The sequence below is a fragment of the Lissotriton vulgaris genome, chromosome 3_2 (assembly GCF_964263255.1).
Source record: "Lissotriton vulgaris chromosome 3_2, aLisVul1.2, whole genome shotgun sequence".
NCBI classification, from domain to species: Eukaryota; Metazoa; Chordata; class Amphibia; order Caudata; family Salamandridae; genus Lissotriton; species Lissotriton vulgaris.
In genome coordinates, this window is record NC_141690.1 from 61,789,479 (window position 1) to 61,814,386 (window position 24,908).

Below are 24,908 nucleotides of genomic sequence, written 5' to 3' on the forward strand. Positions count from 1 at the left end.
AAAGGTCTTTCATAATTTCTGATCTACTTGTGCTATTCATTTACAAGCTATTCAAATGTTGTTTTATAGAAAAAAAACTGATATTTTACTGCATTTTGTTTCACAATTATTGTCAGATAGCTCACTTGACAGAAAGCATTAACTGTAATAAGAGAAAGAAAAGTAAACACCATTTTCCAGGAACATATGAGCAACTATTAGTAAAAAGACAAACTGACGTTTGACCTCTGTCTTTGAGCAGTTGGCAAATGTGTCAAGATAAAACAAGATTTAAAGGTGTCTTAATTGCTCATTCACTTTCTGAACAAACAGAACACCTGTTTCATCTAGCTTAAGTTTACTCCCAGCAGAGTTGAGTAAGTCCTAAAAATGACCAGAGTGGATTTTTTGAGACCTGTGTCTGCCTGTGCCAACCTACCAAGGGCCTTAGCAGGGGTTACTTTAGAAGTGTATCCACCTTACCCTGACTAGAAAAAAGGGTTCCTACATGGACAAAGGTGCCAACCTTTGCCAACTAGAGACCCCCATTTCTAACACCTTCTTATAACTACATGAACCCCCACTCCTGGGACATTTAGGGGAGACTTTAGGGTCCGGAATATGCAAAAATAATGAAGATCCTCACACCACAGTGCAAACCACTTTACTACAATGAGGGAAGTGAAATGTGCAATTCCTCTATCCCTTTTGCATATAAATCCTCTTTTATAAGTGCCTTCCTTATAAGTTCCTCACCATCCACCCCAGGGACACCTGGGGAGACCCTGGGGCACCTAATATGCCAATATATTACAGGTTATCACTTTTCTAAGTGCTGTTACCACCAAAGTCAAGTTTGGGCACAATTTATATTTAAAAGTAGTGCTGCAACACAGGGCTGCTTTTAAAATGACCTCAGACTCTCAGCAGTGCATACATGCTGGGGCAGAAAGTGCTGCTGGCATCTAAACTTCCATGCCCTTTTAAATACTAGGGACTCAAAACTAGTTTTACCCCCACTGCTATATTATGTGCTAGGGACTCATAGGGTAGGTTATGCCAATTATAAGTGTACCCTAACATATATTGTACCCTTATGTATGTGTGTGTTTTACCATAGCACTGGCTGTGGGCCTGGTTAGGTAGCCATGGGACAGTCACAGTCAGTTACCACCATTACCAGTCAGAAGAAAATAGGCGCAGGACGACTTTGCAACAACTGTGTATGGGTTTTATTTCACTATGACAGTGCACTAAACCCCATACGTAGAGTGCTCTATTTTTATATATTAGCACCCTACCTTGTGGGTTCAAAAGGCATGCTATTGAGGAATCTACAAATAAAAAGGATTTTCCTACACGGCAAAGGCTCTTTTCCTAGCCATGTGTTACTGTGGTACATTCAAACTGCAGCCACGCCAAGGTTTAGCACACTTGCAGACAGGACACTTACAGCCTGGAGACGTAAAGTGCAAAGCAGAAAAACAAGGCAACAGACCGTCTTCGTCTATGCCCCCAGGATCTGGAATGCCAAGACATATCCACCAGGACTGCCCCAAACTTGCACCAATTTAGAAAAGACACACCTCATTAAATGAATTTACATCATGTGCTGTAATAGTGCAGTTTTGGTCTTAGGAACCAGCCAGTGGTGACTCGTTGACTGCGTCTTTGTCTCTGACCCATACAGCGCTCTGCTGTCTTTCAGCTGGGTATGTGCTGTATAAAGTGCTACCAGGGTAATCATGTTTGCAGTTCGTGTACAAATACACGTAACTCTATTTTTAATTTTGTTGTAAGTATATTTTCCACAGGTATGCCTGATAGTCCGTTTCTCCAATGTTGACGTCACATTCTCAATAAACATGGTCATTGCTTATAATGAAAAGACTGCAAGTAAGCAGTCTCTTCATCTGATTATTTGGGCGCGCTCGAAATCCTCACGTATTTTCTGTTTCATGAAACCTCACCTTTGCTTTTAAAAAACTACGTTCCACTCCATTTAATAATTACAATATAGATCTTCTAACGTATGAGTAAAAAAAAAGGCTCCCTCCTCCTTCCATCTAAAAAAACAAAGCAAACATGAATGGTTCATTTATGGGTTTTTTTTCTCTTAAGGGCAACGTTTCAAAGAACATCTAATCTGCTAATTTTCTGTTGATTTTAATTCTCTGTTCAGTTGAGTTAGATTAAGAATATAAATATGAACAATAATCAAACGCACATCTGTCAAAGAAGGGAAAATGTGACCTAATGTTTTTTCTGTATCTGAACACACAGGTATCTCAGTCAGCGTTTCCACGTTTAACCTGGTGGCCATATCTCTGGAGAGATATGGTGCAATTTGTAAACCTTTACAGTCCAGAGTGTGGCAGACAAAGTCTCATGCGTTGAAGGTGATTGCTGCAACATGGTGCCTGTCATTCACCATCATGTCACCATACCCCATCTACAGCACTCTGGTTCCTTTCACCAATTCTGCTAACAGCACCGGCAACATGTGTCGTCTCCTGTGGCCAAGTGACCTAGTTCATAAGTCATGGTAAGAGACTCTTGTGCGCCCTTTGCACACATTGTGGTCGTTTTAAAGCTCCCCTCTGTGTCATGATTAGCAATGCTTAATGGCATCACAAACGTTCTACTTTTCACACCTGCATTGAAAATTGTCATTGCCTGAGATATGAATTTGGGAAAATGCAATTTGTTCTTAAAACGTTTTTCTCTTCCTACCATTTTGACGCAGTGGTCTTGGCTGTCATTGACCCATCATGTGAAATCCACCAATCGGAGCGCTGGTGTGACCAATTGACAATCACAAGTGTGTACACTGATGATTGCAGGGCCGTACACAGAGAAGGTACAGCGTGGAGAGGGAAAGGGATCCAGGGCGATGAGATCAGGGAGGAGAAGGTACAACAGTAGGCGGGAACTGAAGTGAATGCAAGCATTGTGCATGTGCGAGGCCCAGGAGGGTGGGTAAAGATAGAGAAAAAAGACAACCTCCATCGCTAAATTATTATCATTTGTTTTCACTTTCCGACAATAACGACACGCCTAAAGTCACTGGGCCCGATTCACAGAACTAACTTAAGACAAAATCCTAAACTTACTGCCATTTTGGTATTCACAGAAGGCACTTATGCATTTTGGTGTTCACAGAAGGCACTTACTCATTTCGGTATTCACAGAAGTTAGGAGTCCTAACTTTAGGACTCATAAATGCCTTCTGTGAATACTGACAGTCTTAAAGTTAGGATTTTTCTCAGTTTAGGAGTAGTAAAGTTAGGACTCCTAACTTTAGGACTCCTAAATGCCTTCTGTGAATACTGAAAGTCTTAAAGTTAGGATTTTTCTCAGTTTGGAGTCCTAAAGTTAGAAGTCCTAATATACGACTCCTAAACTGAGACAAATTCTAACTTTAAGACTTTTGGTATTCAAAGAAGGCATTTAGGAGTCCTAAAGTTAGGAGTCCTAACTTTACTACTCCTAAACTGAGGAAAATCCTAACTTTAAGACTTTCGGTATTCACAGAAGGCATTTAGGAGTCCTAAAGTTAGGAGTCCTTACTTTACGACTCCTAAACTGAGAAAAATCCTAAATTTCAGACTTTGGATATTCACAGAAGGCTTCTGTGAATACCAAAATGAGTAAGTGCCTTCTGTGAATACCAAAATGGTAGTAGGTTTAGGATTTTGTCTTAAGTTAGTTCTATAAATCAGGCCCACTCTGCTTAAACAAACTGTTCTTTCAGTCTGTGAACTACAAATGCATTGTAGTTGAAGAGCAGGGTCTGTATGCAAGAGTCTTGAGCCATGTAGGTAGGGTGTAAGTTCTTTATTTTAGGTTAAGTCATAAGGTTACATCAACAGAAGGTAGGTCCTATCAGGGCTTTAACATGGACAATCATTTACAATCGTTAAATCTCCAACAGGTCTAGCTTACATATTCATCCAACAATAACCTGTTAAACTCTCCAATACCCACACAGCCACCAACTAAGGCATACTGGGAATGGGAACACACAGGATACTTCAAATGTTTGGGTGTCCTGGATTCTTGTGTGATAAGTACTCAAATTGCAGGGTGTGGTATTTATCATTTGCTTATTTCCCCCAAGAATGGTGGTTAAACACATTGGGGCCGATTACAATGTCAGTCGGAAAGGCTCCGAACGGGCTTTGGATTTTCCTAACCTTGTCAGAATCTATGTTTCCGACCAACTCGGAAACATTTCTGACCAACCGACTACAATGGTAAGGTAACCGTTCGGTGTTTCCGACTTGGTTCCGACCGGCATTCAGAGACCCTGAGTCAGTTGGAACGAATCGAATTGGTCTAGGGACCACGTTTCCAACTAACATATGGGATTAGGACAGCCTTTCCAAATCGGTCTGTCTGACATGAAACAGCTGTCGGAAACAGACTTTGGGGGCACTTAGCAGGCCCCCTTCACCCGTAGGCCTCTTTCCAACCATGCAAAGTGTGGCAGGCACCATGGGGTGCCCACCACATGGTGCAAGGTTTTCCGCAACCACCCCATTTTTCAATGGGAGCCTGTGTTGTTGGTCCGAACATAGGCTCCCATTGAAGTCAAAGGGAGTCCAACCAAGCAGTGTTCGGAAAAATCGGAATCGGTCCGTCAGACTCCCCAAACCCGAGTCAGTCGGAAACGATTCCGACAAGGAGTCGGTTGGAATGCTTTCCGACCGACATCGTAATGAGGCCCATAATTATGAAGTGATGTGCAAGCACCCTGACAACCCTGAGTGAATGACCCCCTCCCCCATCGCAGGCCTGCTCATCCAATGTTGAAAATGTCTCTTTGTTCATGCAGGTTTCCCTTTTCCATTTTTGGTTGAAATGATAAGGAAAAAATACTGGGGCCTATATGTATTGAGGTTTTGAGTCATCCTTGCACCATGCAAGGGAGTGCAAAGGAGGCACAAAGCCTAAATGAGATATACCAAGCCACGCAAGGCCAACTTGTGTGACCCTCCATGGCTTGATAGATCTAGAGTAATGCTAGGCAGCGGAAATCACTGCCTTGCGTTACTCTGTGGCAGGAACTCTCCCCATGAGTGGATCATAGGTGTTCCCACGCATCCACCCATGGATTATTGTGCATTTCCAGATTTACCATTCGTGGTAAAACTGGGAATGCGTCAGAATGCTACGCCTCCCCATGTGAGGGGTAACAAGGAGAAATAGCTAAATTTATGTGACCCACTGCCATTTCTCATATATGAGGTCCTGTTTTGATCTAAAAGAAACAGTTTTTATGGATCTTACATGCTGGGTAAATACATAAACACAGCATTTCTCTGCAAAATGTCTGTAGTGGACTCCCTTACAGTTCCCATATTAATTTTTTTTTATAGGAAAATGGTATTTAAAACAATCTTTGTTTAAAATTCATTCAAGGTCAGTAGGGCAGGGTTGTGCAGAGAACAGATCTGGAACTCTCAGGGGGCCCCTTGAAAGGCTGGGGCCCGGGCCAGAACCCACTTTGCCTATGCCTTAAAACATCTCTGCTTCGTCCAGTGTCTCTGGAAGTTTCTCTCTCTCTCTTTCTTTCCTAGTTTCTCTATGAAGAGCCGCTAGGAACCTTCTGACCCTGTTGCATACATCCCCACCTCAGTATCCCAGTGATGGAGCATCAGCTTGAAAACACTTTTGAGATGGTCTAACGTTGCTATCCGGGTTGCTGCAGTACTGGACTACTGCATAATTTTTCTTATTGTGTCTTGCACGATTGTGAGGGTGAAGTCATTTACACAAGGTTGTGCCCAATGCAAAGAAACTGTGCTTGGGACATTGTATTAGCTGGTCCTGAATGTGTTGGTGGATTCAGTATTGGAGATGTTGCAGAGCACTCTTCTGGAACGCCAAGTTTGTTTTGTATTTGAAGGATAATCATAAACGCCATTTGCACTGAGGTTTGGGCCTGTTAAAACATGAAACAGGGTCCCCTGGAATCATAAACGTGTTTCATATTTTGCTCTATCTTAATGTACAAGAATAAACCACCCTGATTGTTTTAATTAGTTTATTGGTTTTAGTTTATGTGGTACTAGATATTAGCAAATTCAAACAAAAATTATAATTTTTATTGGAAGATATTTCACCAACCCATAGTACTACCTTGCTTTTTTGTAAAAAAAAATATGCAGTTCCTCAAAATCTTTCTTAGACAGCTAGCTATGCCTTTCTCAAAGAAGTTCAAGGATAGTCTCTACGAAGATCCTGTGCCTGTGAGGCCTAACACATTGCACCCCATTGTCAGCTACATCTCAAGTGTCCGAACCCAGCAGCTTCACTATCAGTGTGAGACCTGACCAGCAAGAGTAAAAAATAAGCACAGAACAGATATTCAGAAAGTCGAAATGTCAAATATAAATACCACATAATTTTAAACTAAAATAACACAAACATTCACCAGTATTAGTGTTGGACTTGGCCCTTATTGCAAGGTTATCCCCATATTTTTTGCTTCTTCCTCCTATTTTTTCGTGACCTGTTGTTGTTGGTTTCAGGACTCTGGGCACTATACCACTGCTAATCAGTGCTGAAGTGCATATGCTCCCTGTGTAAATTGTTATTATGATTGGTTCTCCCTAATTGACATATTTTGTTTTACTGGTCAGTCCCTAGTAGAGTGCACTGGGTGAGTGCACTGGTATACTACTAGTGGGCCTGCAGCACTTATTGTGCCACCCACATGAGTAGCCCTGAAAAGATGCCTCAGGCCTGCCACTGCAGTGCCTGTGCGCGGTTTGCTAACTGCCATGTTGACTTGGCAAGTGCACCCACTATTGAAAAGGCTCTCATGCCCCATAGGACATAATGAGGAATGCTATGTCACATTTTACAAGCATATCTTCCCATACGAATATGATAGAAAAATAAAGTTTAGGTTCTCTGAACTCAAAATTAAATACACATCTTTTACTAAAGATTGTTTCTAAATTGTGTGTTTGAAAATGCCACTTTTAGAAAGAATGAATTAGAAAGAATTGCCTATGCCTCACAGCTTAGTTAAAGTACACACAGGTTTAGGTACAAGTAAACCAAAATTTATTAGTTTACTCAAAACAATTGATGTTTTTGATTTGCATTAACTTTAGGAACACAAAGGAGAAATTCAAAACATGCAGAACTAAGATCGCTATCAACTTTACGTCTTAGCCATATGCTGTTTCACACACATTTAGGGAAATCAGACAATAAACCAAACATATATTTAACATTTGACAGAAATTAACTTCTTAATCAACACAACGAATTCAACAGATGGACATAAATAACCTTATACATTTATGAGTGAAGGAATACTTTTAGCAACCGATTATTCAAACAGTTAATCAAACACGGGGAGATCACAGAAGAACAAATTGTTTTCAAAACTTGGTTCAACTCCCACAGCCTGAACAAGATATACTCAAAAGAATATCAGGAATATAGCCTATTTCTGCGTCACTAGCAATGGCCGACTGGCCAGGAGAAGAGGGGTGCCGACGCGTTTCGAATCCTGATTGAGGGTTTACAGGATTCTCTTCAGGGCAGTGTCAATCTAGTCCATGGGAACTGTTTAAAGGAAGGACAAAGCAAAAAGATATTTATTAAGGAAGGGGGGTCCTCTAGCCACTACTCTTAGGCCGACTCGAGTGCCAGAAAAAAACATACCTTTTAGAAAGAAGGCATTTTCTTGTTTAACCATTCTCTGTGGCTCTGCCTGTTTGTGTATTGACTGTATGGTTTTGAAGTGACAGGGGCTGGGAAGGTGCATTCTCTCATACAGCCATCAGGGTGGGGGGGGGGGGGGGTTGATGTGTGTACTGCCTTTCCTGATTGAGTCAGGGCTGAGTTGAATAGACCTGGACTGCATTCAGAGTGGGGGGAGGGGAGTTCTCACTGGAAGCTGATTAGGCCCGGTCTGCATTTAGAGTGGTGGGAGTAGATTTCCCTTGCACCTGAATAGGGCCTGTCTGCCTTACACAATGCTGTCTCCACCTCCTGCGGGCAGCTGCACCAAAGAGGACAGACCAGGTTTGGTCTGGGCTCAGAGACCCTTGCACAAAGAGAACAAAGACATTTTGAGGTACAAGTTATTAGAGCTTGCCTCCTGTTTTGAAGTCTCAGGAACACAAAGGCTTCACTCCCGGCTTCCATGAACTTCCTTGCTGGGAGTTCTGACCTGCCAGGAGTGCCTGTGACTGTGTGTGGCCTTTGGAGGTTGTTTCTGCTACTGGAAGCTGGAAAGCAACGCAACAACAATGAAAATCGACGCATCACTCTTCTTGCAAAGGTTTTTCCAACGCAACACCATGGTGCGAGAAGAATCTCACTGTTGTTCTATTTTTGATCTGACCCATGAGTATCCACACACCATGTCTCTGAGTAGTAAACTAGCAAGTGAGGCTGCAGAATTGGAGTTTGACATTGAAATGTTTCTTAGTTACATAGTAGAGCTACTCAAGCAGTTCTGCAGGAGCTTTGGATGCCCCATGAGGAGCAACTGTAGGAAAGAGGAGCTACAGAAGGTCTTAGGGGCCTGGTGGAAGACCAGAGAAGCTGGGGAGACAGATGATGCAGATGTGGATGGGAGAGCGGCCTCTAGAGCTGGCAGCAATCATTCGTCCAGGAATGTTTCTTCAGAGGATTTGGAAGAAAATCAAAGGGCCAGGGATCATGGAATGGAGGTCATGAGACTAAAGGCAGAGGAGAGCAAGAACACTTGTGCCTTGGAAGAAAGGAAGTTACTTTTGGCACATGAATTAAGAATGAGAGATATAGAGCTTGAGAGGCATGAGGCCATGAGTGTCTTAGCCAAGAAAAAGGAAAAGTGTTTAGCTGCTGAAGTGAGCTTAGCCGGGTTGGAGATGGAGTCTAGCTCAGATGGTGGTAGCAGGATTGTAGTGTCTAGTGCTGAGAGAGTAGTGCGCACACCCAGAGATGTGGCACATGACTTAAAGGAGGGGGTTGACATACACCAAGGGTTTCAGCGTTATGAGGTAGCTACTTGTGCCGGGTATGCCCAGACGTGGGTCCCGGTTCTCACTGTGCCACTGGAATCAAGCTATCCTGTCTGAAGAGAGGTGAAACCCCAAAACCCGTCCTAGGATGGTTGTTTCCAGTCCAGTGAGGACCTGGCTTGGCAGTTCGGGCTGGACTGTTCCCATGAGTCACAGGGTCAAGACTGATTTGCACATGGCCAGGTTTAAACTGGGGTGGCATGGTGAGCAAAATAATGATGGATTTAACCCAGATCTCTTGACTGGGGTGAATGTTTTGATTTGTTCTGCATTCCGTCCATCAATTGTGTGTCTTTTGCTATGAAGAATGAAGCAAAAGCCTCCCCATCTGTGTTCCTGACACTCAGTATCGAAGCTCCAAGTAATTTGTTATCTCTTTGCCTTCTCTTCCTCCCTGTTCGTGTTGTCCTCTGCGTTGGCTCCAGTTTGTGTTGGAATTGGGCCATCACCTGCTACTTGTTCCCTTCCTTCTTTGTGCCTACCAAAGTCCAGTTAAGTATTTGTTTTTCCTGCCATTGTGACTGTCATTCTATCTGCATATTTTGACTCTCTCTCTTTATAAAGAAGTCCAGCCTGACTGTTGCCTTGCTCCATGTAATACGACTTTTGCTGCATTCTGCCTCATCCTCTCAGTTATCATTCTCTTCAAGCATACAGCTACTAACCACCAAGTAACTCTCCATGAACTTCAAGAGGCTATTCAAGGACCATGGCTGCCCTCATTCACATTTGAATATAGAGATTAGTTCTGCATCCCTTCAGGAAAGCTCTTAGGGCCTGATTATGATTTTGTCTATGTAGGAACTTGCCACCACTCTCGCGCCCCGCTCCCACACCGCCAAACTCAACTGCCAGCCGCCCACCAGATTATGAGTTTTCTCCTGGTCTAGTAGGTGGTGCTTTGGCGGTCCCAGGCGGTGAGCCTTAGAAATGCACCACATTGGAGATGCGAAAGCCTGTTCCTGCACAGCATGGACTGGTGCAGTCCATGCCGTGAAGGAACTGGGGATCATGCACACAGGGGGGCACACCATGTGGCCCCCTGCATGCACCATATGACCCTGAGGCAACAGGGGGTCTTCCTGGGACCCCCTTAGTTTCCTCATCACCACAGTTTTCATGGTGGGCTCACTGCCATGAAAATTGTTGCGGTGACGAAATTTGTAATATACTTGGCAATGCTGCAGTGGCACTGACAGCGTATTGCGGGCCTCAGACCACTGTAACACTGCCCGGGCTCGTGGATCCCTGGCGGTAGCAGCGGTCCCGTGATGGTCCAGCCACCCAACTCAAAATACAGCTGCACTGCCAATGTGGATTTGGCAGTCCATCCGACCACCAAGCTTTTAATCAGGCCGTTAGTCTACTAGCGAAAGTTATCCCAACACATCCGGTCCATCTGTGACACCAAAACCTACACATTTTCAACTTAAAATATTACATATTTATTTAATATCAGTTAATATATATTATACTTAAAACACTAACAATCTATTCCTCCAATAAACTACGCAATGCATAATTTAATTTCATTACACAATTAAATCATTTATTAAACAAGTAAATAGGAATTAAAAGAATTAAGTTATTGCCATAACAATCAATTACCATTAATTAATACATAATTAGGAAAAACACTGCCTACACCATTCCCCATAAAACAAACACACCACAAAAGTGTAAATTACTGTAATATTGAAAAAAATTATAAATATATTTCATAGTAATATAAATAATAAATAAAAGAAAATACAATAAATAAAACAACAAAAAAATGATGTGGATAAAGATATTTTAAACTATGAAATTATTGTAAAATTAAAACATAGTATATTTACACTTGAAATTTCCCCCCCAATATATTTCAATGTAATATACTACAAGGACAACCCTACATGCTGACGGGACTAGGGTCAATTTTTTATATGTATACAGTGTGCTGTGGGGCTCATTCAACATGGGGAACACCCTACAACCTTTTAGGGGAGTCCACAAATCAATGTATTATTATATTAACCCAGTAACAACTTATTATTTGAATTATACACAAAGAAAACATGAGACAGAGGGGGATAATCTCAAGAAAGTGTGATCATTACCGTAAAATTAGCTTAATGCAACTCTTCATATCGCAGTCTATTGCTGGAAAATAACGCTGTGTTAACTCAGTATTCACAACACGGTGGTACCATGCGATAGGCCCATGATAACGTGTCAAATGACCTCAATAAAATCAACGTGACGGCGCAAAAATTCGAAATTCGAACGCAAGAAAAGTGGCGATGAGGCCAATCGTGATACAAAAAGCAGTGAAAACCAGCGGCAGACCTGCAATTCACACATATCAAGCGGGAAAAGGCACCATAAAAGAAGAGTAAAAAAAACGGTGAGATGACAATGTACGAGCACAACTCCACATCTGTGACGTAGAACTAATTACCATTGTCCTGCATCAAATAGGCATCCCCTCACAAACAGTCACAATAGACATTGACATGCAGTCTGCATGTGAATTGCGCCAATGCGGAAACATACATGGAACACACTATGAAACCGCATACCCCTGCACATTGCAGAGGGACAATCAAAACCTCCTGCACACAGACGTGTCATGTCTATGATCAATCAATCATGTAAGCATGGACGAAAATAGTGGCAGTGACTCCCACTTACCTACATGTAGCCCATGTTGTGGGACTTGAGTCACAGGGTGCATCCCTGCATTATGCTTAAACAAATCTGACCCCAAAAGGAACACCGTTGTCACTTGTAGGTCACAAATGACAGCCAAAATGGAATGATTTCGGGCACATGTGAAACGCCGAAAAATGGGATTCAGCACTAACTGTGACACACATAACTGGCAGGTTGAATACCGGACACCCTAAACAGCTGCACTGCCCAGAGGTGACACACCCACCATCCATTAACAAACTCATAAAATTGTTAGCACTACATGTCACACTAACACTTGTCCGAGTGATGTGCACGAACAGATGAGTGACATGCACTCAGAGAAGAGGCTAGGAATGCATTTATTTTCACAAGCTGTGCCTGTGGTTATTGTGAACTGTCCCAAGATTGATAAAGATTGTCACAATGTGATGTGCTCATGAGAAGAAATAGTCAATGATGGTGTTCCTATGGGCTATTCCTGCTGCTGCTGCAGTGGAGTGTGGTCCACCTGCCTCATCTTCATCATCATTGTCCGGTGCATCTGGCACTGGTATCCATGGGGCAATGCTGAGTACATATATGTTGTGTAACACACAACTTGCAACGATCATCTTCTACATGATGTCTGGCCTTCACAGGAGCCTTCCACCTGTGACTTCCAGGCACCTGAAACGGGACTTCAACACGGCAAATGTGCGTTCCACGATGCTCCTGGTGCTTTGTCGGACAAATTGTACTGCCTCTGGGCCTGTGTGTTCGGGGCTCGAAGGGGTGTCATCATCCAAGCGCAGAGTGCATATCCTTGATCACCTGTGACAGTGCAGAGAGACATGAGTCAATAGTTGGTTCTGCATGATGTGTTGGCAGGGTCACTGGTTCATTGGTATGTGGTATGTGTGACTTAGTGATTACTGTTTGACATGTACTGCTTGTTGCAAATGTGCAGCATCACTGTGTATCATGTAGCCTCACTGCTGCTCCTCCCTCCCCCCGAGCCTATTTACTAGTGTGCACAGCGCGGTTGCATCACTTGCTCCCCTACGGAACACCATTGTCATGCCTGTCTGCGCATGTCCACAAGCCTGACAATGACACAGTGACGTTGTGCGCTGAAGGTGGGCAGCCACGTGTGTGTGGGCCTATGGTTACGACAGGGCGGACACAGATGTAGAGTTCATGGCTGGCTGGACAAGCCATGGGGTTTAGGGTAGACCATTGTCTTATGCTGCGGCAATAGTGACACAACAGTTGGCATGTATGACCCCTGGCCCAGAGCAGGCTTGCACTCCCTCATTTACCCCTTCGGCCGAGGCCGCACTCAGGGGGCATACTACTTAGCAACATTGTACATTTGCGTGAGGGGTGGCGCAGACACTACAACAGAGAAACACGCATCACTTACTCCTTTGGCAAGGCCTAAACTGAACCTCGCACAGAGCCACGTGTCACATAACGACACCCTGGCTCTGTATTGCCATACGCTGGTCCACTCCGCTTACGCTCACAGTGGGGTACGACACAGCTACATGTCCCAGGTCCATCCAACAGCCTGCGGTGACATGTTTGCGTCTCTGCACACAGCACAAAGTCATGTGGTTGGGCCCGGGGCCCTCATGCATACATATTGGCCACACGGACACACTTAGATAGTATGTGGAACTGGCTGGGGGCACCCAGGTGCGCCCGGTACCTTTTACTGCCAGGGTTACATGTCCAGTGACACCTGTGCCGGATGGTTGTAGGGTGGGTGTAAGCAACCCCTCAGGGGTCAGTTGGTGCTGGCAACAACTACAACGGTGATCAAACAATCAGAAGTTCAAAGTACAGACAGCAAATGTTCATGACATGAGCAGCACAGAATTAGTGGTCCTGGTTGCACTGCAGCCAGCACAGGCACACCACCACAGGACGGTGACTTGTGATGCACTGAGGTAGGGCCACGGAGCTGAGCTGATACTCGTCAATGTCCAAGGTGATTCTCGCGGAGTGTTCCGGGGGACAGTGGAAGGTGTTCTTCCAGGGCATGATGCAGAGGGTGGTAGCAAACACAAACAGGCATATGGAGGAGTTGAATGCTACAGACATCTTTTTACCACCATATCAATATCAGCTACATGATGGTGTAGACAACGCCCAGACCATAGACTCAGACGCAACCTGAGCTCTTCCAGAGAATGTCCATGACTTCTGTAGCACAGAGTCAGGGGCACCAGAGCTGGAAGGGATGCAGACTGCGATGAGGCCTGTACAATGATATGAACTCTGCCATGAGGAGATCAAGACTCAATCCCAATTGTGTGATCTACTCGACAGCAGTGTGAGCTGGAGGCAGCGGTCAATGTTGGCCCACAGCCAAGTGTTGTTGGCTTGCGAGGAACAGAGTAATTGGCACCGGTGCAGGTATAGGTAGTGTTCGTTCACCTGCTTAACGGAGATCCTTTTCTCCTCCGGACTGAACGTCTCTTCCTCTTACTTCTCTCCTTGCATACTGTGATAGGAAATCTGCTATGATGAAATCAAGACTCAGTTCCAAATGTGTGTCCTACTTGACTGCAGTGTTGGCCGGAGCCAGCGGTCAGCGCGGGTCAACTGCTGTTCAGCCAGCTCCTCCTGGATCTCTAACATACGACGTTGAAATGGCATGTGGAGATGATGTATGTTTGACGGAGGTAGAGGCACCAGAGCTGAGCGGATGTGCAGTCTGCAATGATGCTGTGTCCTGCCTGGTACAAATTGGATTGGTGTGGGGCCTGCTGGACCGCAGCTTAGGCTGAAGGCAGAACTCAGCAAGGGCCCACAGACACATGTGGTTGGAATGCTATGCACAGCATTGGTGGCACCACATCGAAGGGAGTACAGTGATATAAACTCAGCCATGATAAATATAATCTGCCATAGTGTAATCAAGACTCAGTTCCAAATGTGTGACCTACTAGTCCGCTGAGTATGCCGGTGGAGAACGTCAACGAGAAAGGAGTACTGCGGATCTGTGTCGCGGAGGCCGTGATGGTCTGAGGAGTAAGCATGGGCGAATTTTGCGAATCTCGCGTTCGCGAATTTTGCGGATTTGCGAACTCGCAATCCGCAAAATCCGCGAATTCTCGCGAATTTGCGGATTTTTTTTTTGTGTTCGCGCGGGTTTCTGCCAGTTCGCGAGGGTTTTGTACAATTTCGCAAACGCGAACTTACCTGTCGGGTCGCAAGTTTTGCGAACTTGTTGTTTCTACGTGTCCAGCCTGTTTGGGACACTCTTCTTCATCACTGCCACTCTCTATCACCACTGCCACTCTCTGACTACTCATACCACCCTCTGGCCCACCCATGCCACCCTCTGTTTCATCACAGCACCCTCTGGTTGTCCAGTGTACATTATTGTGGCAAAGCAAAGCACACCTTCCCTGCCTCAAGTGACCTGAATTAATTTGGGGCTGATTAATGTGTCACAGAAATTTTTTTAGCTGGCACCTGCTTCCTTAGTGCTTCCTGATTAGTGATCTTTTGCACTTGCTAAGTGCTTTCATTGTTGCAAAATTAGTTACAACACCTGCCCTGCCCCAACTGACAATAATGAATTAGGGGCTGATTAATGTGTCACTGGATTTGAACTTCCAGCCTGGCTCCTGCTTGTCTGCCTTAGCTGTAATTCAGGACCTTTGTGTAACTATTCTGAGGGTCAGAGCAGGGTCACATAATAGTTGCAAGTAGGCAACTGAACTCTGGAGGGGCCCCTCAGGAAGCTCTACAGGAAATGGCTACTAATGATGAGCTTGAACTTTTGAACCTGGTAAGTAGTTTCAGTTTTGCTAAGATCGTATTTCTGCAATTTAGCGCTTATTCGCGGGGCGCGAAGTTGAACTGGGAAGCCGCGAACTCACGCGAACAGTGCGAGCAAGCCATAAATTCCGCTGCTCGCGGATTTGCGGATTTTGCGGGAAATTCGTGAATCTCGCGGATTGCGAATTTACCGAAAATCCGCAAAATCCGCGAGCGTAACGGATTTTCCGCCCATGCTTACTGAGGAGGCTGCCAAGGTCGCGGGCCTCGGGCTTGGAGCTTGCACCGGAACGTTGTGGGCCCTCCTTGACACACGCCGTGTTGGGAGGTGAGCAGTGAGGCCTGGGTGCGCAGGAGCGGGCAAGACGGGTTGGAGGACCAGCGGCCCGGGGCGCAGCAGGTGCACAGGATCACAGGCAACACTGCTCACAGTGACGGCCTTGTGGCGGGGTGAGATGCGCCGCCCTGGCAGTGACGTTGGGCATTTCAGAAGAGAACCACCCCCAGAGTTACGTGCTTTTTATTCAAACCCCTACGCTGACCTGGCGTACGCAGGGCCAGCCCACTACACTCATGCTTACAGGGGGACGTAACAAGCTACATTTCCACGATCTTCCCTACTAGCTGGGCTGCCATGGTTGCGCCCACTGTCCACTACACTCCATACACCAGTGGTGTATGTCGACATGGATATGTGTGTGGTCTGCATGCTGCAGTCTGGCCATCACATCCATGCCACACTTGGCATTGTGTACATTCTCATTCATGGGACACTTGCCCCCTTCGCACATGCCTGGGCCCCACCTCTCTCCACAATCTGCTATTTTGTGGCTGAGGTGCCATGCCGTTGATGGCTTATGTGCAGGGCTGGCCCAGGTTCCCACAGTAAGTTGTGCTGTTGTGTCTGGTGGGTGGGCATGTTGTTTGACATGTTGTATGTGAGTTTGTAACATGTGCATTCCCAGAGTTGTGAGTTGCATGAATGTGGATTTGAAGTGTGTGGTGTGTTCATTTGGCACTTACCAACCAGCAGTGCATTTCCGTAGGTGCCATTCTGGAAGCGCTGGTTGATGATGGGCAGTCGGATGATGTATGAATCAAGCACATTGCCTGGGTAGTTGGCGACAACATTGGTGAAGAGTCCCCGATGGTCCACTATTGCCTGCACATTGATGGAATGTGTGTGCTTTCTGTTGCGGTAATTGTGTGCAGTGTCAGCAGGGGGCACAAGTAGGACATGTGTGCAGTCAATTGCCCCAACACGTGCGGGAAGCCAGCTATGGCATAGAAGCCTTGCTTGGTCTACAGCTGTTCCTGCGCAGTGTGGGGGAAGAGTAGGTACTGGGGTACCAAGCTGATGATGGCATCCAGGACAGGTGTGAGGAACTTGGATAAGGCTGGCTGTGAGACTCCTCTGACTCTGGCGATTGTTGGTTGGAAGGTACCAGAGGCCAACAGGTGCAGCACATCCAGCAGCTTTGTCTGAGGTGAGATGTTGGTTGTCCGCTGTGTTGGTACCGTCAGCATGTGGGCAATGATGTTCATGATGCGGGGGATGGTTGTCCTTTTGAGCCTGTAGTGGGCAATGACATTCTCTGGTGTTAAGTCTGTGAGGCTGGTGCATTTCCTGAAGGTCCACTGTCTTTGTCTGCGCTGCCTATGTGGTGGTCTGGGGGGAGGGCGGGGTTGGTCAGGGGGAGAGGCTGGGGGTGGTGGCGGTGGGTGTAGTGGCTCTCTTGGGGCTCTGAGCTGCATGATCAGTAGATCCATGGCATCTGTTGTTCTTCAGGTGTGGCTCTAGGCCTGGCTCCCTTTTCTGGTGCAGGCTGTTGTTCAACTTGACACCAGGTCAGAGCAGGTGTTAATTTCTTGCTGCTAACGCGCCTTATTGCCGGTTTTGGGTTCTTTTTGCTGATTTGGCTGGACGTTGTGAAAGTTGCGGAGTGGTGTTGTCGCAGCTTTTTGCACAGGAAAACCTACTTTGCATCTCATTAGCTGTAGTTGCCGGGGTCATCTGTGGCTATGTTTTCTGTGGCTGCTATTGCAGGAAAACTGGTGCTATGGACTGTTAGCACCAGCTTGTGAATGGGGCGATGAATTTATTATAACTTAGGCTGCAATAAAGTGCCAATAACTTGGCAATAGATCCTTGAGAATGTGCCCCAGAGAGTGTTGCTGTTACTGGTATGTATTACACAGATTATATGCAGTAGTGCAGAATACGCAGAGCTCAGGTAGGTGAATAAATACATTTAGCATATACATAAGACACTGTACAAAGCCCCGAGTTCCATATGTGATTTTAAATATACATGTCAGGATGCTGTAGATCAATCCACAATTCCTATTAATCACACTGAATCTGTGAACCGATTGGGAAATATGTCTACTTTTCAACCCTAAATGAATGAAGGGGTTCCTCAGGACTAGCTAATATAGTGAAAAGGAGTACAGGCACAAGGTAGGAAACAACTTCTATTTATTTCCAGCAACACCGAGACCCGGCAGCAACTGCCAACCTGGATGCCCCTCAAATTCTGAATTTCATTCCTTGATTCCACCCCCCCCAGCCAAATCAGGAAATCAGAAACCCAACACATCTCCCTTCCTATATAACAATAAATAACAGCGAACAATGCTAAAAATAACATGCAACTAAAGAGAAATTAATAACAACTAGGCGCCATGAAACGACAGCACACAGTAAATATATACAACATACATCGAACCAGAAATTGACAATAAAAGAGAATAATCTACTTTCATATTAATCATGACGTTTACAGCCGAAAATGAATTCAACACCCTTACATAGAATATTCTTTTAATTTGGAAGGTAAGAACATAGTACTGCCTTAGAACAACCCACTGAGTCCAACACCCTAACTCCCTTATGTCCCGAACCACTGCTTAACTTGCTCCGCACATAATCAACCACAGCATCAGAAACGATCACTATCATACTCTTGGTCCATATCTTACCATTCTCCAACACCACAACATGATCCCTGACCTCCTTTACTTTAATGGGTACCAACAATATAGGCTGCCCCTTGGTCACAAAAAAGGCTTCTTAATTCTTACCCAATCTCCCACCCTCACTGATAGTACTCACTCCACTTTGTCCAAAGTACTATATTTTTTCTGAATCATACTTCTAACATCTAGTACCGTCTCCAGCTTGCCTGAGTCCATGAGCTTCCTACCCATCCACTCCTTGCTCAATCTGGAAACAAAAATCCTCCCCCTCAACAATGAAAAAGGAGAAACTGCTGTATTTTTGGGAGGCGTAGTTCGAACTGCCCAAAGCATATCTCGAATACATTCCTTCCAGTCCATCCCATTAATCAATGGAACTGTAAGTGATCTTTAAATCATTCTACCAACCTATTGCAGCTGGGATGGTATAAGGAATATTTAATGTGCTTAATCCCCATCGACTCCAAGAATTCCTGCATTTTCCTCGATACAAGTTGAGTTCCATTGCCAGTTACAACTGTTCAGGATAACCTTCTCTGACAAATACTTCATGTAAGATTTCAATTACCATTTTGGTGTACTCAGTTTCCACAAACTGCCATTCGGGCCACTTAGATATGTAATCTATGAGGATCAAAACATACTTAGGAGTAGCATTCCAAATAGCCAAAGGTCCATCAATGTCCTACGCCAACTTGCTACAAGATACATTGTCACTCTGCACAGGTGTTACAGGAGAAGGTACAGTCACTTGTATTTGTCACTCAAGACACATGCATAACATTCTCTCACATGATGTTCATTATGTTCAACATCCCTGTCTACACCTGGCTTCCAAAAGTATTCTCTTACCCTTTGTTTCATGACACGTATGCCTAAATGACCCTCATGAGCAAGAACCAATATTTTACCACGAATACCCCATGGCACAACCAATAGCTCGCAACTATGCATTACACCATTTACAATAGACAATTCTTCTGCCACTCTCCAATATGGGACCAAGGCTTCACGCATTCCTCTCTCTTGGGGCCATGAACTTGACAAATATTTTCCTACCTCTTGCGTCACTTCATCTTTTGAGAATGCCCACTTCCACCTCTTCTCCAAAAGTGCACTCTTCACTGCTACTTCAACTGCACATACAAATTTAATATCCTCAGAATCCCGATCACATTCATCAATGCAGTCATTTAAGGGGTAACCTGGACAAATAATCGGCTGCAAAATTCATCACGCCAGGAACATACGGTAACCTGTTTTGAAACTACTGCAACTGATATTGCCATTTGGCAAAACGCAGAGCTGCTCTCCCACCTCATTTGGTTTTGAACAATTCCACCTATGGTTTGTGGTCAGTTCTTAAGAGAAACTCATTTCCCAAATGAAATTCTTGAAGTACTGAACACACCACGACATTGCCAAAGCATCTCTTTCTATGGTATAATAAGTATGTTCAGCGACCTATAATGCCCTCAAAGCAAAAGCAATAATCTCCTCTGCACCATTACTCTTTTTTGCACAAGCACAATGACTAGAATCTGTAGTGATAATGGAAACATCATTAGTGTTAAATGACATCAAAGGCCCCGCTACAATTTTGTTTTTTAATGAAGTAAGGTCCTGTTATATTCATCATCACACAAGAACTTAGCATTTTTTTAAATCACACATAAATACGCTGTTTTTACAGGAATATTCCTAACAAATTTTGAATAATACTCAATGAAGCCTCAGAATGATTTAAGCTGATCCTCATCCATTGGTGCAGGCTCATCCTCAATAGCCCTCAAGATATTCATTCTAGGCTTTAAATCCACTACCAAATATATGGTGTCCCAAATAATCTCTACCATGCTGACTAAACCTGCACTTTTACCTCCTTAACCCCTTTAGTGCTCATGACAAAGTCAGCTCGTCATGGGCATTACCTGCGCTGTGCTTATGACGAGCTGGCTTTGTCATGTAAAGTGGGGTTTTAAAATTTTCAGCGCACAGCGGGAAATGCTGCAGCACTCATAGTGTTAATGCCAGATCACTTTTCCTGAATATTTGCAAAACCTCACTTAACCTTAAATAATGTTCATTCTGATTTTTCCCATATATCAATATGTCATTCTGAAAGTATACTACTCCCAAACCATCCCCGAATAGGTTAACTATTAACCTCCGAAAAACAGCTGAGGGAGAACTAACCCGAATGGCATGAACACGTACCCGTAAGCCCCCTCCAGTATCATAAAAATTTTTAAATGTCTAGATTCCTCACTCAATTCTATTTGGTGATAGAACCCTGACATGTCCAAAGAAGTAAAAACGTCAGCTCCATCAAGAGGGTCCACATTTCATTAATATTAGGGAGAGGGGAAGTGATTCAGCCGGAGTACGCTATGGAGAACAGATGTGTCTTGAGGGCTTTACGGAATTGGGGGTAGGTTGGGATAGACCTAATTGACAGAGAGAGGCTATTCCAGAAGCGGGGAGCCAATACCGAGAATCTGGTGCCTCCCGTTTTAGATCTACGAAACCGCGGAACATTAAGGAGGAATTGGTTGGAAGAACGGAGTGTAAGGGATGATGAGTGAGTTGATGAAGGCTGGGGCATTACGAGTACGGGCCATGAAAGCCAGGCATCCCATCTTAAAGAGAGATCTTTGGCAGATGGGAAGCCAGTGAAGGGATTTCAAGACAGGCGTGATGTGAGAAGATTTGGGCAGGTGATGAATAATTCGAGCAGCCTGGTTCTGGATGGCCTGCAATCGGCGCAGTTCGTAAGCCGGGATGCCCACGTAGATACTATTCCCGTAGTCAAGACGGGAGAGAATCATTGCTAGCATAATAAGTTTGAGGGCATTGGTGGAGAAGAAGCGGGACACTTTCCGAATAATACGGAGGGAAAGAAAACAAGAAGAAACAACGGAGCTAATCTGGGCATGCATGGAGAGGTCCCCACTGACTTTAATGCCCAGGGTCTTTGCAGAGGCCGCTGGTATGGGCGAAGGGCCAAAGATGGAGGGCCAAAAAGCAGGCGACCAGGGGGAGATGGAATGGCCGGTCAGGACCAACTCCCTCTTGTCCAGATTGAGCTTAAGTTGGTTACGATTCATCCACTCCGAGATGAAAACAAGAGTGGAATGAAATTTAGGTAGGGAGTGCAAGGGAGAGGAAAGGTCAAAAACAAGCTGGAGGTCATCCGCGTAGTTATATACGGAGACCCCCATGTTAAGGAGAGAAAGAATAAGGGGACAAATGTAAAGATTAAAAAGAAGAGGGGAGAGGGAGGAACCTTGGGGGACCCCACAGGGGACCAAGCGGGTTGGGGCAATGCGGCCAGACAGATGGACAGCCTGGGTCCGTCCATTAAGAAAGGAGGCGAGCCAAGAGAAGGCGGTACCCTGAACACCCGCTGCGCTGACCCGGTCGAGAAGGATGGAATGGTCGACCGTGTCAAACGCAGTGGACAGATCAAGTAGCACCAAAGCTTGAGGCAGGTTGGAATCCGCCTTGCTCTTGAGCTCGTCTAGGACGGTCAGGACCACTGACTCGGTAGAGTGAACTGGGCGAAAACCCGCTTGGTGGGAGGCCAAGAGATGGTTATCCTCAACGAAGGAGGAGAGACAATAAGTAATGTGGCTCTCCAATATCTTACCAAGGTAGGGAAGAAGAGAAATAGGTCTGAAATTGGAAGGAATGGAGGAGTCTGCCCCAGGCTTTTTTAAGATGGGGCGAACTATTGCGGATTTGAAAGATTGCGGAACTAGACCTGAGGAAATAGAAAAGTTAAGAAGCGAAAGAAGGGGATCAGGACAGTGAGTGAAGAGCTCTCTCAGAATGTGAGCTGGAGCACAATCAGCCAGGGAACCTGACTTCACTTTCTGAAGTAGTGCCAGAAAGGAGTTTAGAGAAATGGGTGGAAACTGATCAAGGGACAAAGAGGGCGGGGGAAGTGAAAGGGAGGGAGAGGAGAGAAGGGGTGGATTGGTTGGAGGAATATTGGATTTGATCTTCGCGATCTTCTCTAGAAAGAAGTCGTTAGGAGACAGACAAAGAGCTTGGGAGGGGACGGGGTTGGAGTTGGCTCTGTCCGAAGCGACTAAGTTGCGAACTATGGAAAAAATTTCCTTCGGTTTGTTGGCTGATAGAGATATTCTTTCCTAAAGATACAAAGTTTTGGCTGAAAGAATAGCCTTCTTGTAATTAATCAGAAGAAGCTTATATTTGGATCGCAGAAGGGGACAGTAATTGCGTCCCCAATGGCGTTCAGAGCGCCTAAGGTCCAATTTGAGAATTTTCAATTCGTCTGAGAACCATTTTTGGGCGTCATGGGGGCGGCAGGTCTTGACTTTTCTAAGGGGGGGCAACGCGATCACAAGCGGAGGACAGCCACTGATTCACAGCGTCTGCTTGAAGATCAATAGAGAGAGCACCTAGGTCAGGAGGAGAAGCAGTGAGAGAGGAACAGAGGAGGTTGAGATCAACCCGATTTCAATTGCGAGCTGTGACATTCTTAGACAAAGGGGGTTTGTTTTGGGCTCCAAGCTCAATAAGAAATGAGATCATAAAATAGTCGGACCAGGTGCAGGGGACGATTGTGGGGAAAAGAATAGTACAGCTGGCTGACCATGTCTGATCTAAGGTGTGGCCGTGAATATGGGTAGGCGAGTGAAGGTGAGAAAGAAAATTAAGACACTGAAGAGTAGCTGAAAAATCTTTGGAGGGCAGGTCCTCCCTAGGATCACCTGGCCAGTAATTAAAATCTCCAAGGAGGAGCACTGAAGAATTGTTGACCACAAGAGTGGCCAATAATTCTTGTAAGACAGGCACAAAAGTAGGCATATTCTGAGGGGGTCGATACATTAGAATTATAGTGATGGGAGCTAAAAGGTTAACTGAGCGAGCAACCAAAAAATCTATTTCAGGTATAGAGAGATGGGGAAGAAGCTGAAACTGAAGATGGGAACGAATGATCATCGCCACACCTCCGCCGGCCTTACCAGCTGGACGATCCGCCCTAAGAGCGTAGTACGAGTCGGGGAGGGGGGACAACAGATCAGGAAGGGAATCAGCAGAGAACCAAGTCTCAGTAAGAAACAAAAGGTCCGGAGCGTCAGTGTCCAGTAAGTTAAAAAGCTCATACTGGTGCTTGCCTGCTTGATCTAGTGTTTAACAGGCAGGCAGTGGCCATAGTGGGTGCGGGGAGAGAGAGGGGAACGGGGGAAGGGGGAGTCTGTAACCGGGGAGAGAGCGGCGTGGGTTCAGGTGAGGGGGTAGAAGGGACAGAGATGCCCAGTGCCGCAACGTGCATAGACAGGGAAGGGGTGATGGACTGTGCTGTATTTAAGGGAAGAAGTTGAGCTGGGGTATAGGTGAGGGCTGGGGCAGAGTACGAGGCCCCTGGTCCCTGTCGGTCGCGGACGGGCGCAGCGGGCGCGCCGTCACGGACGGGCGCAGACGGGCTTGCCTTTGGCGCGCCCGCTGCGCCCGTCCGCTGCGCGTACGGGAAAAGCACAATATTTATAGGGAGAAAAAGGCAGTGGGGGCGTGGCCTATTGATGGTGGGCGTGGCCAGTGGCCTCTGGAGAATGGCGGCGAGGAAGTTGTAGCCCGCTGCAGCTTAGTAATCTGCTGCGCGGGAATGCCCAGAGTGACAAGAGCGAAAGTACAAGTCCCCAGGAGAGGGAAGTAGGTAAGTAAAAACACAGTCAATACACAATTGTTAAAAAAAAATTACAGTCCTAGCGTCTCCCGGCTTCCGCCTCAGGAGTGAGATTAGCTTCTAAATGGCGCTCGCATTCAGCGCGTTTAAAAGCCCTCGGCGGGGGGGCGTGGCCTATTGGTGGTGGGCGTGGCCAGTGGCCTCTGGAGAATGGTGGCGAGGAAGTTGTAGCCCGCTGCAGCTAAGTAATCTGCTGCGCGGGAATGCCCAGAGTGACAAGAGCGACATAGAAGGGGTGCCTGGAGCAGCTAAGAAGGGTGGAGGTGCTCCAATCCATGGTTCATCTAAATAATAATAAATAACGTGGGTGAGTTGCTGCACTCAAAACATGGTGAGGAAATTAGGTGCGTCAGTCACTGTCAATACAAGCACAAGATCAGAATTGGCACCAATATTGATGTTTAGATGTATGCAAACTTGTACTGTTTGCCAACCAAGCCAGCCAGCGCAGTCATCATACTCAAGATGGCTGGCAGTTTCTGTCGTTCCTCTTCAAATAAATAGAGCTTGTGTTATCCTTGAATAAATAGAGCTTGTATTAGTCTATAAGCTTTTGTATTATGCTGTCAATGTTGCAATTATGCAGTCAAATGCAGTACATTTGGTTTAACTGCCATTACACACCTAAGATGGCTGCCGAGTGAGCTGCCGTAAGGCCCAGTACACACTAATTACGGCTGCACTGCCGCACGCGTCCATTTGCTCATCAGAATGGTGAACCAACGAAGATCCTCCAGTGAAAATCAGCA

The 24,908-nt window shown here is 45.5% G+C and overlaps 1 protein-coding gene across 1 annotated transcript in view; it reads left to right on the top strand.

Moving 5' to 3' along the window:
• The window catches only part of CCKAR (cholecystokinin A receptor), a 336,476-nt gene that overhangs the window by 71,902 nt on the left and 239,666 nt on the right, over positions 1-24,908 (top strand). The window contains exon 3 of the mRNA XM_086964507.1: positions 2,263-2,524. Coding sequence (XP_086820633.1) covers positions 2,263-2,524 — 262 coding nt within the window. The remainder of the gene's footprint in view (positions 1-2,262; positions 2,525-24,908) is intronic.